General features: G+C 41.2%; 2 protein-coding genes across 3 annotated transcripts; one reads left to right on the plus strand and one right to left on the minus strand.

Annotated features, from left to right (window-relative positions):
* Window positions 1-75: 75 nt before the first annotated feature.
* Window positions 76-8,263, plus strand: LOC103472834 (caspase-6). Its single transcript, XM_008422676.2, has 8 exons — window positions 76-177; window positions 502-531; window positions 2,374-2,416; window positions 3,662-3,814; window positions 3,889-3,965; window positions 4,875-5,050; window positions 5,127-5,277; window positions 6,902-8,263. Exons 1-8 carry the CDS (start codon window positions 105-107, stop codon window positions 7,135-7,137), a joined length of 939 nt encoding a protein of 312 aa, XP_008420898.1. The 5' UTR covers window positions 76-104; the 3' UTR covers window positions 7,138-8,263.
* A 236-nt stretch (window positions 8,264-8,499) lies between these two features.
* LOC103472818 (deoxyribonuclease-2-beta-like) lies at window positions 8,500-15,318 on the minus strand. 2 transcript variants are annotated; one of them, XM_008422662.2, is made up of 7 exons: window positions 14,757-15,318; window positions 14,470-14,565; window positions 14,128-14,290; window positions 12,487-12,568; window positions 10,484-10,648; window positions 10,213-10,410; window positions 8,500-9,782 (listed from the first exon to the last, which is right to left on the minus strand). In XM_008422662.2, exons 2-7 carry the CDS (start codon window positions 14,559-14,561, stop codon window positions 9,382-9,384), a joined length of 1,101 nt encoding a protein of 366 aa, XP_008420884.1. In that variant the 5' UTR covers window positions 14,562-14,565; window positions 14,757-15,318; the 3' UTR covers window positions 8,500-9,381. The 2 variants fall into 2 exon arrangements, with proteins under 2 accessions (XP_008420884.1, XP_008420890.1); XM_008422668.2 differs by lacking the exon at window positions 14,757-15,318 and having other exon boundaries at window positions 14,382-14,471.
* Window positions 15,319-15,737: the final 419 nt, after the last annotated feature.

The raw sequence follows: 15,737 nt of genomic DNA on the forward strand, positions 1-15,737 counted from the left end.
AATCTGTCCGTTTTTAATTGGAGATAACCAATCGTTCTCTCCGGTTTCAATTTACAGCCAATCACATCGCGGGGGCGGGACTAAGTGTAAACTAGTTTTGCTGGATGTTTGAGGAAGCGGCTTTTAATCTTCCACTCGAGCCAAGACGAAAAGTCAACATGTCAGGTGACAATGCAGGTAAAAAAACAACTTTATTACATCTTTATGTCTTAAATCTGAAACTATCTAAAAAAACTAAACTTTTTGGTAACATTTAAAGTCATAAAAACAACTGAACTACGTTACATTTGCGCTTAAAATGGGTTCCCAGATGTTTACTGTTTGGTTTCATGTTTCAGTTCATCTCAGCATGTTGTAAAACACCAGTCAGTCACAGAAATGGCTAGTTTTTGCCGCATTTTAAAAAAAGTTTTAAATGTTTGTTTTTCTTTCTCAGTGTGTGTTGAACAGGTTTAGGAATGTAAAACATTTTTATGAGATTTGTTTTTCCCGTCTCACCAGGAAGTGTGTCCACAGCCACAGACAGCTTGGGTGAGCAACCACTACATGAATGATCTTTAAAAATAAAAGCAAAACTAAAATATCACATCAAATCACTTTTATTAAACTTGGCTGGCTTTTTATGACTTAATAAAGACAATGACATATTAGTGAATTTCACAGATTATAAAGTATTTTATCAGACTTTCAGAAGAGTTTTTATTGTGCTGAAATCATTTATGACCAAACTAATTGGATATTTTAACATACTGACAACACATATCCTGCAGAAAACTGCACCTATTTATTAAAGCAGGATCTGTTTTGACTTTTTCTCACTTTGAGCTAAATCTGTGCAGCCGTGCAGATCACAGTCATCTTTAACTCACTAAAACTAAAATGCTCGTCCAGTAAATCCTGATTAAGTGAGGACTCTGTGGCGGAAGTACCTCTGTTCATTACAACACAGGGAAAACCAAACATCTTTGCAGGATAGAGGTGGAAAGCACTTGAATGTTTAGCTGTAATAAATGTTCAGATGTAGTCACCGCCTGCAGCAGGGGACGTGCAAAAACATGCATGCATGTGAAAACGCAGCTACTGAGTAATTCTGGGTATAGAACTGAACTCCTTCCTCAAAAATGGGACTTATGTGAAACATTTAAGTGTAAGAAATAAACTAAACCTTTATTGCGATCAGTGACTAAATGTCTTGAGTTGCTGCAAACTGCTGATTTAGTTGAAGTTGAAAGTTTCCGTCATCATTTCTGCATCCCAGCGACATTTTCTGGATTAAACCTGGTTTTAATCCTCATGGGATTCGACTTGCAGGTGAGATTGTGAAGGGAAAAAGTAAAGTTATTATCTGATTATTAAACAATTATTTTCCCATAGGGTTGAAATAATTCATTCAACAATCAATAATTGATTGATTTAATTCAAAAATACTTTATTTATCCTCAGGGAAATTAAATGTTGTAACTAATATAATCCAAGTTGTAGATACTGATGGCTGTAGGCAGGAAGGATCTCCTGTAGCAGTCTGTATTACAGCAGATCTGAAGAAGCCTCTGACTGAAGACACTTAAGCTTTGATTTGAAGATTCACTGGAAACTTAATAATAATAATAATAATAATAATAATAATAATAATTGGAGGCGCATTTCAAGTTACCGAAAGAGGAAAAGAAGAACAGTAAAAGAGAAACTAAATAATAAAAGATATGAATAGAATCAATCGCAACTATTGGTATAATAAATGATAAGATTAAAAAGAATGTTTCTTCCTAAACCAATAAAGTCAGGACTGTTTGCTGATAATAATAATAGTAAAGTTGTTATATTGGCAGAGTGTTTGGGCCACTGTAGACAAAAAGAAAAACAGTTTTTCACCAAAAACTCACAAATTTCTAGAACAATTGTCATATTTACAACTTGGATGCTCTCTTACATTTGTAAGAAAAACAGACCTATTTTCCCAGATTAAAGGCCCAAAGTTATGATTTTAAAACTATCATTCTCTGACATTATTAAGACGGAAAGTCACATGAAAAACCCTCTGAGATTATAAAGTCGGGTGTTTGTGATTGAGCCAAGCAGCCGAGCTCGTAGAAACGGGAACCACTGGAGGAAAGAGTAATAATCTAGACATTTTGGAGTATTTTTGGCCAAAAGGACTCCTGCATCATTTCATTATTTAGTTTCTTTCATGTATAATGAGCTGAATACTCCCAGAGACGGATCAAAGCCTCACCGCCTCGCTGCGGATCTGCAGACTGGGAGGCCGGCCAGCCAGCAGGGTGTGACTGGAGTCGAGGCGTGTCGACTTTTCTTTCTCTTTTTTATTTTGCATTTGGAGTGTTAATGATTTGGAAATGTCTTTTCATTCTGCAGCAACTGCAGGGAACTTAGCAGAGACGGATGGTTTCTCCAGAAGGTAATCACTTTTTATTTTGTTTCTGTCAGCTGCAGATTAACAAAATGCAATTAATGATTATTTTAGCAATCAATTTATTCTATTGAATAAATTAATCAGATTTAAAGGAACTGGATGATTTTTCTTTTAACCACTTAAGCTTATTTTACGCAACACTAGAAATGCATAAAAATACAAGCAAATAGTTCAGCATGTGGAAACTTCAGGTCTTTCTGCTGAACTCAGCATGAACACAGTGAAAGGCTGATCAGTTATTCTGATTAAGTGATTAATGATCGAGTAGCTTCAGAGGTTTTCATCGTTTTAACCGGGTAAAACTAAAACCGCCTCTAGAAAAGTTCTGTGTATGCAGTATTAGAGCCACATTAAGAAAATAATAAATGAAATGATAATAATATTTAATTACGAGAATAAATTTGTACCGGTGTACCGGTCCGTCGTGGTGAAGAGAGAGCTGAGCCAAAAAGCGAAGCTCTCGATTTACCGGTCGATCTACGTTCCCACCCTCATCTATGGTCATGAGCTTTGGGGTCATGACCGAAAGAACGAGATCACGGATACAAGCGGCCGAAATGAGTTTCCTCCGCAGGGTGGCTGGGCTCTCCCTTAGAGAGAGAAGCTCGGTCATCCGGGAGGGACTCAGAGTAGAGCCGCTGCTCCTCCACGTCGAGAGGAGCCAGTTGAGGCTCGGGCATCTGGTCAGGATGCCTCCTGGACGCCTCCCTGGTGAGGTGTTCCGGGCACGTCCCACCGGGAGGAGGCCTCGGGGAAGACCCAGGACACGCTGGAGGGATTACGTCTCTCGGCTGGCCTGGGAACGCCTTGGGATTCCCCCGGAGGAGCTGGAAGAAGTGGCTGGGGAGAGGGAAGTCTGGGCCTCCCTTCTGAAGCTGCTGCCCCCGCAACCCGACCCCGGATAAGCGGAAGAAAATGGATGGATGGATGGAATTTGTAGTATTACGAGAATGTGATAATATTGCAACTTCATCATCATGTGCTTATGTTTGTACGACTTTATTCTCATTATTTCAGTACAACTTTATTCTCATGATCTTGACTTTTATTTCTTCTTTTAATAAGGCAAAAGCTACATATTTTTGCACAGTTTTGGCTTAATTACTGTCTGCATTCTCCAGTTCATGATTAATTGATTGCTATATTAGTTGACGATTATTTCCATAATCATCTAAATCAATCCAATTAATCGCTGCGGCCCTACTCATGTGCTGATGTTTCTCTGTGAAGCAGCCCCGTCGGTTTGAATCCTGCGGAGGAATACACGATGACCAGAAAGCGTCGTGGCGTCGCTCTCATCTTCAACCAGGAGCGTTTCTTCTGGCGCCTGGGCCTGAACTCCAGAAGCGGGACGAACGCCGACCGCCACAACTTGGAGAGGAGGTTTGTCTTCCTGGAGCAGGAAGAACCGGCCGCTCAGCGCAGCAGCTTTATCTGAGCTCATTCTGTCTCTCCAGGCTGCTGGAGCTGAACTTTGATGTCAGGAGTTATAATGACTACAAACTGGTGGAAGTCCTGGAAAAAATCCATGAAGGTACTGGAACTCCCCGCCTATCAGAGTAATTAGTTTATTTCCTTGTTTTAAATGTAAAAGTCTTCAAAGCTGCAGTAACTTTTATTAAAAAATGATAAAAATCGAGCTCCTGCCTTCTCCAGTTCTCTCAGTTCTAACTGGAAACAACCAATCAGAACCAGGAGGCGGGTCCTCCTCCAGCCCACTAGCTCTCTGCTACGCTTCAGCTAGCATAGCCTGTCATGAATGCTAATGCTAGTCAGCTTAGCCCCCAAGCAATTTTCCTGTAACGGTAAGTTGTTTCTCTACCATTGTTACTTTTAGCAGCACATTCACAGTGTTGATCAACAGCGCTAAGCCCTTCCTCTTGGCTGTGATTGGTTGTTTTTGTTTGGATGTGGTGCCTTTCTTCAGATCAGAGAGGAGGCAGAGGAGAGCGATGTTTTCTGATAAAAGCGTCACCATGTCGTAAAAGTTTAACACATTTTTAAAAATAAAAGTTACTGCAGCTTTAAGGATGTTTTCATACTTGATGGTCCGTTAGACTTGATTCGATTGGACACCAAAGTTGCAACATTTGTTACATTTTCAGCTGGTACAGTTTGATTTCACACTGCACCAAGATCCAAACAAATTAAAAAAACCTGTTCCCCTCCTGGCCTGTGGGGGCACTGCAGCATTAGCCACATGCCCTGCGCTGTAGTCCACTTCCTGCTTTTGGACCGGTCTCCGGTCCACTTGGCGCTCACATACAGAACAGAGAGCGAGGTTTGTAGGCACACCAAACGAACCGGACTTTCTAGACAAATGGACCAGAGTTTGATTAAAGTGGACTAAAGTGGGCTGGTGTGAATGCATTGTGGGACAAATGAAGGAGTATTCTCTAAATGACCTTTATCTGCTGATCAAACCTTCATTTTGTTTCTCCAGCTGCTGAAGGCGATCACTCAGACGCCGACTGCTTCCTGCTCGCCTTCCTTAGCCACGGCGAGAACGACCACGTCTACGCTTACGACGGCAAGATCAGCATCCAGGACATCACCGCCATGTTCAGAGGAAACAAGTGCAGGAGCCTCGTGGGAAAACCCAAGATCTTTATTGTGCAGGTAGAAACACCACAGTGAAGCCTCTGGGTTCAGGAAACAGCAGAAGGTCTGAACGTGAATGTTTCCATGTGTGAAGGCGTGCCGTGGGGAGCAGCACGACGTTCCCGTGACGCCCTGCGACGTCGTGGACAGCGATGCGATGACAAATGAGACGGTGGTGGACGCCTGCGCCATCCAGACCCTCCCTTCTGGCGCCGATTTCATCATGTGTTACTCTGTTGCTGAAGGTGAGCGGTCCGCCTTATCATCAGGAAACGTTTTATTTCCGGCGGTGATGGAGGCGATAGGTCAGTCCAACTGCAGCCCGCCATGTTTTTGTGTTCAGAAATGTTCAAAGTTGACAAGAGATTTTAAAATATGACAAGGTGGGGGTGCTGTAGTGGCGCAGGGGCAAAGCACAACCCACGTACTGAGGCCTCAGTCCTCATACCAGTGGTCGCAGGTTTGATTCTCGGCCTGGCGACATTTGCCGCATGTCTTCCCCCCTCTCATTACCATCTTTCCTGTCAAACTACTTTCAAATAAAGGCCACTAGAGCCAACAAAAATAAAAAAACATATATATATATATATATATATATATATATGACACGGTAGTTTATGTGCTATTGGAAGAAATTATTGACAACACTTTTAATGAGCCAGTGGATCTTAAAACAAGCTACGTAATGTAAAATAAACTAAAAGAAATGTTGCCTAAAATGATGAGTCAAAGTGTAGCTAACCCCCCGTGAAAGCATAAGCCCCGCCCCCTAAGCAAATGTAGAAAATTCCAACAAAGTGGGCGGAGCCAAGAGGCACCGAGGGGCGGGGTCAGGTGTGACGATGATGAGGTCAGAGGTGAGTGAGGCTGTGGTCAGGTCAAAAGTAGCACTGCTGCTTCCTTCCAGACCTGTTGAATGTTATTGTTTACATTAGGAAATTTTGCACATGCGCACAACGCTGGAGGGCAGAAAAACGAATTTTACTCGCCATCCGTAGCCATGCTGCTGTGGTACAATAATCACATTAACTACATGACACCTGGAGATGTAGTTATTATTAATTTAGTGTGCTATAGGGAAAAATAACGCAGAAAAACCGTTAATACCAGCACTTTCTGTGTTGGGTGTGCTACAGACAGACCCGTTGCCATAGTAACTGACAACAACATGGCAAATGTATCATAATTCAACACCTAAAAACACGCAGATATTTCCAACACAAAGATCAGAACATTCAGTCTGTTACAGTTTTATGTTTTCAGGCTTGAAAACATGCAGATGGCTGCATCTGTTTGCAGCCATTTTGTGATTATTAATACGTGATTGATGTGGTATATTAGCTACTGATGTATTAGCTAATCTATGTTAGCTAGCTACCCCAGTGGTGGTTGATTTAAACATCTGTTCTACTGATGATCTGTCAGAGTTCATGTATGTGTCGTCATTTTTTGTTCCACTAAAGCGAAACACACAGAAATCTACATCAAATCCATGTTACGGTTGTCAAAGTCAAGCTAGCAAAACTGACCCACTTTCCTCCGTCGCTATTATTTTTTCCTGACCTCGTTATCTAGATGTCGTTGATAATTAGTAGCAAAGCACTGTGTCCCTTTGTCTTTTATATATCATGCTGACATTTAAGATTTAGCGCGTTATTTTGACAACATGACAGCTAAAACCAATGCTAGTCATTGTCGGCGAGCAGCTAGTTGTTCTCCCGCATGGAGATGGGGTTGGGATCTTCCGCATCTTATGCTGCAAAAGTCTATTTACTTTGTTGGTATATTTGGAGGTTTTTCAGGTCCTCTATTTGCTTCTATAGCCATACCCTGTAGTAGGCCTCTCATGTTTGCTGCTTTGGTTTTCAGGTTTCTACTCCCACAGAGAGACCATCAACGGCTCGTGGTACATCCAGGATCTGTGTGAGTTACTCCGGACGTACGGCGGCTCGCTGGAGTTCACGGAGCTGCTCACGCTGGTCAATAGAAAGGTCTCGATGCGCGAAGTCGGGAACTCCAACGACCGCAACGCAATTGGCAAAAAACAGGTACCATGCTTCGCTTCGATGCTCACCAAGAAGCTCTACTTCCGGCCGAAGAAGTGATCAACGGTTCGATTGGTTGGTTTAAATCTGAGCCTTTGAATCTCAGCTGGTGCAGCTGATCCGCTCCGTGAAGATGAGAAAAAAAAATAGTTGTTTTGTTTCTTTAGATGTTGAAAACATTCCTGGCAGATCATTTGCACAGAGAAGCCTTCTGCTCATAAATCACTGTACCTGGTAAAGCTGAAACTATCCGGGAGTTTTTAATCTTAGTCTATACATTTTTTCGTAATTGATCTTGTTTGGTGAGTAGCAGCATAACATTCAGAAATAATTCAGGGGTTTTCTAATCTCAGGTATCTCCTCAGAGGCGCCATTGATCCAGGCTGCCTACTGGACCCATCATGCAAAATTCCTTTTTTGCACATTTTTATACTTCATACTTCTATTTGGGTTTCCATTTGGTACCAAAATGCTTAAAACACTCAGTTTTGCCAATAAGTTTGTCTTTTGGTGTCTGTTAAATGACGTGTTTTGAATGTAACATCACAAATTAGCCGGTACTGCCTGTCACCTAGCAACCCCAGCAGAATTCAATCCGTTGCCTAGCAACTCCAGCAGAATTCCGCCTGTTACCTAGCAACCCAAGATGAGGTCCAGTACAGTTGATCAGCTGGTTTTACCGCTGTATGCGCTGTACAATGGCTGCTGGAAAAGACGAGTTTTGTTGTCGATTTATCATCCAGAAACCACTTGGTGCATTCTTGTTGGTTGTGCAGCAGGCTCTACGTCTGCTTTTCAAAGGTGTGCAGTTACATAATTTTGCATCTGTTTGCAGCCATTTTCTCAAGTGAGTGTAAACGTTGAGTTGGGGGTCGTGGCCAGCAGCAGCTTGTTTGGATTTAAAGTAATGATCCCCTAAAACAACTCAAACTAAAATACAATTTCATTATCTTAGAAAGATTTTGTGCAAAAAATGTAATGAACATTTACATTTTTAGAGATGAATAGGTAATCTTTAAAGCTCATTCCTTAACGACGATAAAGAGAGTCCATGTTGTGTTGTCGTCTTATCCAGTTCTTGGTTCGTCTCTCAGTGCAGGTTTGCACTCAAACTGTCAACAAACGCCAACATGAAAACCTGAAAATGTTTCTGTTTCTTAAAGCTGTAAAAGGGAATTAAATCATTTTGAACTGTCTTATCATGTATTTCTGTGTTTGAGCTGTGAAAAAATAAAAACATTTTTATAGCCATAAAAATGTTTTGTAATTTATTCTGAATTTGGAATGAAGGAAAAGGTGGTAAATCCAGTTCTATGGAGCAAATTTGTTTCTTATTTTTGCAAAAATGGGCAATGATACAAAAAGTGTTTCTAACTTTTCTTGGCCCCTGGAGTTAAAGATCAAGAAAAATAAAGGCAGAGATAAACATGAAGCTTTAAGTGATTTATTAATCACAAGTTTACATCAGAGAGTGACAGCTTGTTAAAAATCTGTTTTTCTGATTCCTTCATTGAAATGTAATTTTTCAAACAGCCAGGAAGAAACATGCATTTTATTTAGACCAGAGGTCTCATTCTCGTGGCCCGAGGGCCAATGGCGGCCCGCAGGACGATGTCTCTTGGCCCCCACCGTGATATGACAGTATAACATTAGTGCGGCCCACAGGGTGAGCGGACCTCTGAAGGAAGTCCCGCCCGCCGTTCCTCGTCATGGCTGACATTCGGTGCTATGCTAAGCTACACTGATTTCATGCACACTGCGCTTATAACAATAGTGCGGTGGATGATGGACCAGTCCGGTACCAGTTGCCCTTCCCTGCAGTCGCCATTCCGGTACTTTCTACCATTAATGCCACGATCAAACGCAGAGAAAGGCGACTGCTACCGGGCTGTTCGTCATCCGCCGCGCTGTTGGGACAAGTAGGTAATGACGTCACGCGTCGAGACGTTCTCCATACGTTGCTAGCTGGCTAAAGACTAATGTGAAACGTAGAACAAGAGCGACACCAAGTGGAATAAACTAAACTTTGTCACACCCTCATCTTGTCTTTGTCAATCCAAAGCCTGCAGTTCATGTATTGTAGAAATAATTAAATGTTGATGACATTTGAGGATATTTTTTTCATGTTTTTTGTGGAATCCTTTATGCGGCCCAGACTCTGCCTCCAGCGGCCTGCGGGCAAACTGAGTTTGAGACCCCTGATTTAGAGAATCATTTATTCTGGAATTATCTCCAGTTTTTCTGATTGAAAGGTTTAAGTCTACAAGGCATTGATCTGATGCAATCGATGTGGACTCGGCCGATCTAACCGATAAGTTGGAGATTGTCTCCATCAGAGTCTGGATCACAAACTGGGTAGCGACGTTTCCGACAGATCTGAGGATGGATAGCAAATCCCAGAAAGTGACGTTGGACCTTCTCAAGTTGGATGCAGAGCGCTCCGCCGAACCGCTTGTACTGAGATTCGGCCCGGTTCATGTCGGCGATGCAGGTCCAGTGTTTGTTCTGATCTGTAGCTACGCACCACTTGGAATGGTCCACTGTAGGCTTCCACGTCTGCCGGTTACCCACTTTTATGTCTTCGACGTTGTTGACTGAAAATTCAATGGAACAGATGGAGGGGGACCGTTGGGGCTGGCAGCCCCATGTCTGGGCGGAGACGTTGCTCCTGATGTGGTTGGCGATACTTCGGTAGAGATCTCCAACTGGAAGAAGAAGAGGCAGCTTGTTAGGGTCCATTTAAGTCGGTTTCCCTCTTTGGTGAGTTCGTTGTGTAGATGTGAACAGAGAAATCAGACAAAATCGACCACACAGAGATCTTGATCCTATGCGTTAAAACACTTTTCTGTAGCAAGGTACGTTGCATTGCATTGTGGGATATGGACATCTCAAATCTGGAACAAACTTCCAGAAAACTGCAAAACAGCTGAAACACTGACTTCATCTAAATCTAGACAAGTAGAATAAATGAACCAATGAAAATCTGTGATACGTTCAGGACATCTTCTCATAATCTAATTGATAAAAGTTCTCTGATAATTTAGCCAATAAATAGACTGAACATCCTCCAGGTTCTGGTTCTGTTGGAGTTTTAAACAGAATATTAAGGAACAATGAGAAGAGGACGATTCTTACCCGCTTCAGCTGCATCGGCTTGTTTAGCAAAGATTTTAAAGCCTTGTCTCCCTTTGGATGTCAACAATGAGATCTCAACCTTATCAGGGTTGTACGGAGAGCCTTCTGTCCATTTCACAACATTTTTTAGTTCCTCGTGAAAATCATCTGGGATATAATGTTCAAATGGAAACGCATTGATGTACTTCAGATGTGTTCCTGCAAACATTAAACAACATGTCATTAGAAATAATCAGTAATAAATCCTACAGCGTGCTGTCTGAACTCAGACCTATTGTGGTGAACTGGTTGTAGTTGAACGTCACACAGATGAATGTCTGAGCGTATCTGTTGCCGCTGTTTGGCCAGAAGCTGTTCTGGTCCCTTCTGAAGGGGAACCGAGGGGTGCTGTGTAAGATCCAGACTCCCGTACCGGTTCTGTCCACCATCACGAGTCCTGCAGGAAAATCAAACACAACTTTCATTAACACACAGAATGGGGAATAAAACCCATCCTCATCAAACATCACATGGGTCAAAGGTCAGGAGTACTCAAATATAAAAATAAATTAAACTGTTTCAGAAAAACGGATGAAGCAAAAATGGATTTGATTTCTTGAAAGACTTAAGATTCGGCTTTGGAGTTGGTATAAATGACCTGAAATCTGGGAGTAGTGATGAACTCTGACGTGAACCTTCTCAGCAACATAAGGACGATTACAAAGTCGGCCTGAAGGACACTTACAGGATTAAAGGACTAATGTCTCAGTGAGATCTAGAGAAACTCATCCAGGCGTTTATCTGTTTATCACAGGTCTGCCTAAAAAATCACTCCTCCTGCTGATCCAGAACGCTGCTGCTGGCGTTCTGACTAAAACGAGGAGGATAGAGAACATCACCCAGTTCTAAAGTCCTTCCACTGAGAAAATAGACTTTAAAATAATTCTGGTTCTGTCTGCTCTGCATTCCCAGAACCAGAAGCAAACATGGAGAAGCAGCATTCAGCTTCTACGCTCCTGCGATCTGGAACAAACTTCCAAAATAATGACATTTATTGATCATCATTAAAAATCATAAAATTAACTATCCTGACAATATAGATAACCCTCAGGTTGTTATTCTCATCCAATGAAAGCGCAGCGCCTCCCATGATGGCTGCAGCCTCAGGCGCCGCCTGCTTATGTCTTATGTTTGTTTGTTTTGCTGTTCTTTGGACGGGCTGTACATCGTGCTTCTGTTCAATGGCAATAAAGGCCGATTATGGTTAAACATCATCAATTGGAATTTATTGTGACAAAAAATAAATCAAAATTCTTGTCATGGTAAGAAATTTGTCACAATAAATAATAAACGATACGATAAATGCCGGTTGCACAGTGGAGCAGTTGGTAGAGCTGTTGCCTTGCAGCAAGAAGGTTCTGGGTTTGATTCCCGGTCTTTCTGCATGGAGTCTCCATGTTCTCCCTGTGCATGGTGGGTTTTCTCCGGGGACTCCAGTTTCCTCCCATAGTCCAAAAACATGACTGTCAGGTTAATTGGCCTCTCCAAAATGCCCCTAGGTGTGTGTGTGTGTGTGCATGGTTGTGTGTCCTGTGTGTCTCTGTGTTGCCCTGCGACAGACTGGCGACCTGTCCAGGGTGACCCCGCCTCTTGCCCAGAACGTTAGCTGGAGAGAGGCACCAGCAACCCTCCCGACCCCATTAAGGGACAAGGGTGTAAGAAAATGGATGATGGATGGACGATAAATGCCCGCCCCCACTGTGAAGCACTTTGAACTGCATTGTTGCTGAAATGTGATATAAACTTGGAAAGGAAGCCTCCATCCTGATCAGATGCATTAATTAACTGCTCTTCATCAATATACTCCTGAGTACCAGGAAAAAAATATTGTCCAATCACCTTTTTTTTTTTAATCCCACAGTCTTTGTAAGGTAATAAAAGGTTTTATGCACTTAGTTTGTCTCTTCCCATAAAATGTGTTATTACTGATAAATGCCATTTTTATCAATTAGAAAAAGGTACGTACAAAAGTCCCGCCCCTTCACATGTGGTATCATTGAAAAGCCCTAAATGTCCTCTGTAGAAACCAAAATGAATTAATTCAGTAGAATGCAGGGAGTTGATTCTACTGAGTGGGAGATATTCAAGTTTAGAAATGTCCTCTACAGAGGACAAAAATGAACTACTGGTAGTCAGGAGGTTAAGGCCACTTCTGTATTAGCTGAAAGGTGTGGAAAGATATTAGCAATAACCCTGGCACCCATCGATATTAAAACAATTAAATGCTTCCCCTACCTTTGCTGTGGCCAAACCTATTTGGATCGGCGCCACATCCTGGCGGCTGATCGCTGTAGCTGATGAACCCAAAGGTAGTTTCCTGCAAACACAACCTTCATCATTCAGAGTTTACAGGCTGCAACGTTTCTGCTCAGACACTGTTAATGACTAACTGAGGATTAAATACGTAAAATAACACAATTCACTACTAACTCGGCAGAAACGAGTCGACATGCTGCTTTTGATCCTAAATGCTTGACGCAACTTGAAACTAAATGATTGATTCTCCAGGCTTTTGAAAACTTTCTTCTGACTCATCGTGTAACATGAACTCTGCAGCTCCAGGTAGTGAGTTATGTTGATCGCCTCAATGCGGGTAAATCCTCAAGATTATGAAAGAAGTCCTTTTTTTTACCGAGATAATACGGATCATATCCTAAATATACGCATATTTTCGGCTGTTCCAGCTTATTTAGGGCATTAACTACTGTTGTGATCAACTTTGCTTTGTTTTGAACCGGGGAAATCCCCTTCTGGCCCGCAACCTGAATTTTGCGCGTCATCCGGGTCACGTGTCATTTCTAAAAAATAATTAATCATTAATTAATCATCAGCAATTCTGATGATTAATTAATTAATCGAATAAAAATGCTGCCGATCTTTTATTTAATATTAGAAATACATTAATAGATTAAATAAACAGTTTTATTACTTTTTTAAATAAGAAAAATACATTTTATTGATTATGATGCAATAACGTGACATTCTTTCATGTATGCTAACCAGGTGAAGCTAAAGCTATGTAGCTTGAGTTCCGAGTAGAACATATTGATAAACAATTTTAAATCTAACCCAATCAGTCTTAGCTCACCAGGTACTGATGATCGGTTACGATTATCAAATGTCTGTCTCAGTACTCAGAACGTTCTGAAAAGGGAAAATCGGAAAAAATGGTGCCATGTGAACTAGGCAGGYSRRYCAKSAAGCAGAAGCTTGATCTGACGGTTCGATAGATAAAGCAGAAGCTTTATCTGACGGTTCGGTCATGAAGCAGAAGCTTGATCTGACGGTTCRKAGATRAAGCAGAAGCTTGATCTGACGGTTCGATCGATAAATCAGAAGCTTGATCTGACGGTTCCATCGATAAAGGCCCCGCCCACCGGGCCGCAGTGAAACTTTGCAGCATTGGTTGGGGACCAAAGAGCTACAGAATATTACTATGAGCTCCAAAGCATGTTAGGTCTGCAGCTAGCAATTAGTTTAGTAACGATTATTCTGACGATTAATATATATATTAATATATATATTGAAAATAGATTAAAAGATTAAAACAAGTTAATTTCTTTTTTAGATAAGAAAAAATCATTTGATTACCCTATAGTGTGGTATTATAAGTATCACAGTTCTGAGTAAAACAAAAGTATAAAGATGATTTTTAAAATGCAAAGCATGACAATTCTTTGTACAGTTTTATCTTAATTTCTGCTCTGAATGTTTTGCTTTTCCAGTAATTGGCCTTTTTTGAGTTTCCAGTGAACGATTAATCGATTACTAAATTAACTGATGATTATTTAAACCATCAGTTAATCACGATTAATCGTTTCAGCCCTGGAACATGTATGTGGATTGTAGAAAATGCATGTGAAGAGCAGACGGTACCATGTTTCTAATGGGTCTGAAGAGAGGCCTCAGCGTATTTCCCAGAACGCCGTTGGGGCTGTTGATGTTGCTCAACTCCTCGTTCCTGCCACTCGAGTCGATGTAGAAATACTCCGTCCCAGTGGAAATGCCACCCACTCTGGGCATCTTGTATAAAATGTACCTGATGAAGAATTAAAAAAAACTATTTTATGAACAATGAAGTTAACTTTATCCATCTTATATTTGGTTTTATTGTGAATTCATGGTGTTACCATGGCGATTCATTCTGAGCCCGTTTCCAGTCCAGCTTCTAACAAATTGTTGCTATTTGATTAACGGAGATGTTGGGTATTTTCTCACCAGTCCACTTCGACATTGCGGTCGTTTTTGCAGGTCACTGATCCGTGAGATCCCCAGCAGAGGAGCCCAAAAACCAGCAAGAAGCTCCACATCTCACTGAAACACACAGGAAGCTCCAGCGCTGCAATTATTCACAATCAACTTTTTTTAACATGTTTTCACTTAATTTCTGCTTTGAGTTATTTTCCTCTGTCCATCATTCTGTAAGGTCTGGATTAATCCATTTCCTCCACGTGTAGCTCACAGACTGAACACTTATTATGTTTTTTTTAAATATCGTTACTTACGGTAAGAAAGGAGCCAGCGGTTTCAGCGCTGCGCCGGTTTCTCTCAGCTCCGGAGTCCAGCTCTTTTATTCCCCTCTGCGTCCCTGACCCGGTTTGTTTCTGGGGTCAGAGTCACGTACAAAACGACTGAAAACTTTTTGTTGAATCTTTCTAATCAGGGTGAACTTTGCCTTTATGTACTGAACCAAAGTTCGGCTGCGTTTTAGTAAAACCTGATCAGAAACTGATAGAAAACTGATTTTTGTGTAAGGAAAGTCTTGTTGAAGTTTTGTTCCTGAAATGTCTGAACGTTTTGTTTATATCGTATAAAATGTTTCCATCAACCCGACGGTGCTTTTCACCTGGAGACGGATCCGCTGTTGGCAGAATCTCTGGAACGAACAGCAGAAGTTGGTAAACCAGCGGCGGCGCCGGCCGGGACGCAACGCTTCCCCGTTCTACCGACTCGTCAGTCCTGGGATCCACAATGTCAAAGGTCATCAATTAGGTCATCTCATGACCCTAAATCTACTGTAAGCATCCAGGGTTCAAAATCTCCACCCTCCCCAGGAGTGACATTAGAAAATGATGCAGTGGCAAAGATAAAAAAATAATAATTTAAAGAATAAAGTTATATTGTCAGAAAAAAGTCATGCAGCAATAAAGTCATTATGTTACCAGAATTAAGTCATAATAATTATAATAAAGTGGTATTACCAGCATAAAGTCAATAAAATGAGAATACAATTGTAATAATCTGAGAATAAAGTTAATTTTACCAAAATAAAGTTGGAATATTACAATGAAGAATTAGTTTTATGAACTTTACAATGAAAAATAATTTTAAAAAAGAGGAATTATGAGCATTTTGTCAAGTTATACTGAGGTTTTGGTTTTACATTTAAGAAATAAAAAATAATCTGTGAGCATAAAACACAATTAAACTAGGAATATATTAACCAATAATTATTGACTCCAAACCAGTTCTGGGTTTTCATTATA

The sequence above is a fragment of the Poecilia reticulata genome, linkage group LG1 (genome assembly GCF_000633615.1).
Source record: "Poecilia reticulata strain Guanapo linkage group LG1, Guppy_female_1.0+MT, whole genome shotgun sequence".
Classification (NCBI taxonomy): domain Eukaryota; kingdom Metazoa; phylum Chordata; class Actinopteri; order Cyprinodontiformes; family Poeciliidae; genus Poecilia; species Poecilia reticulata.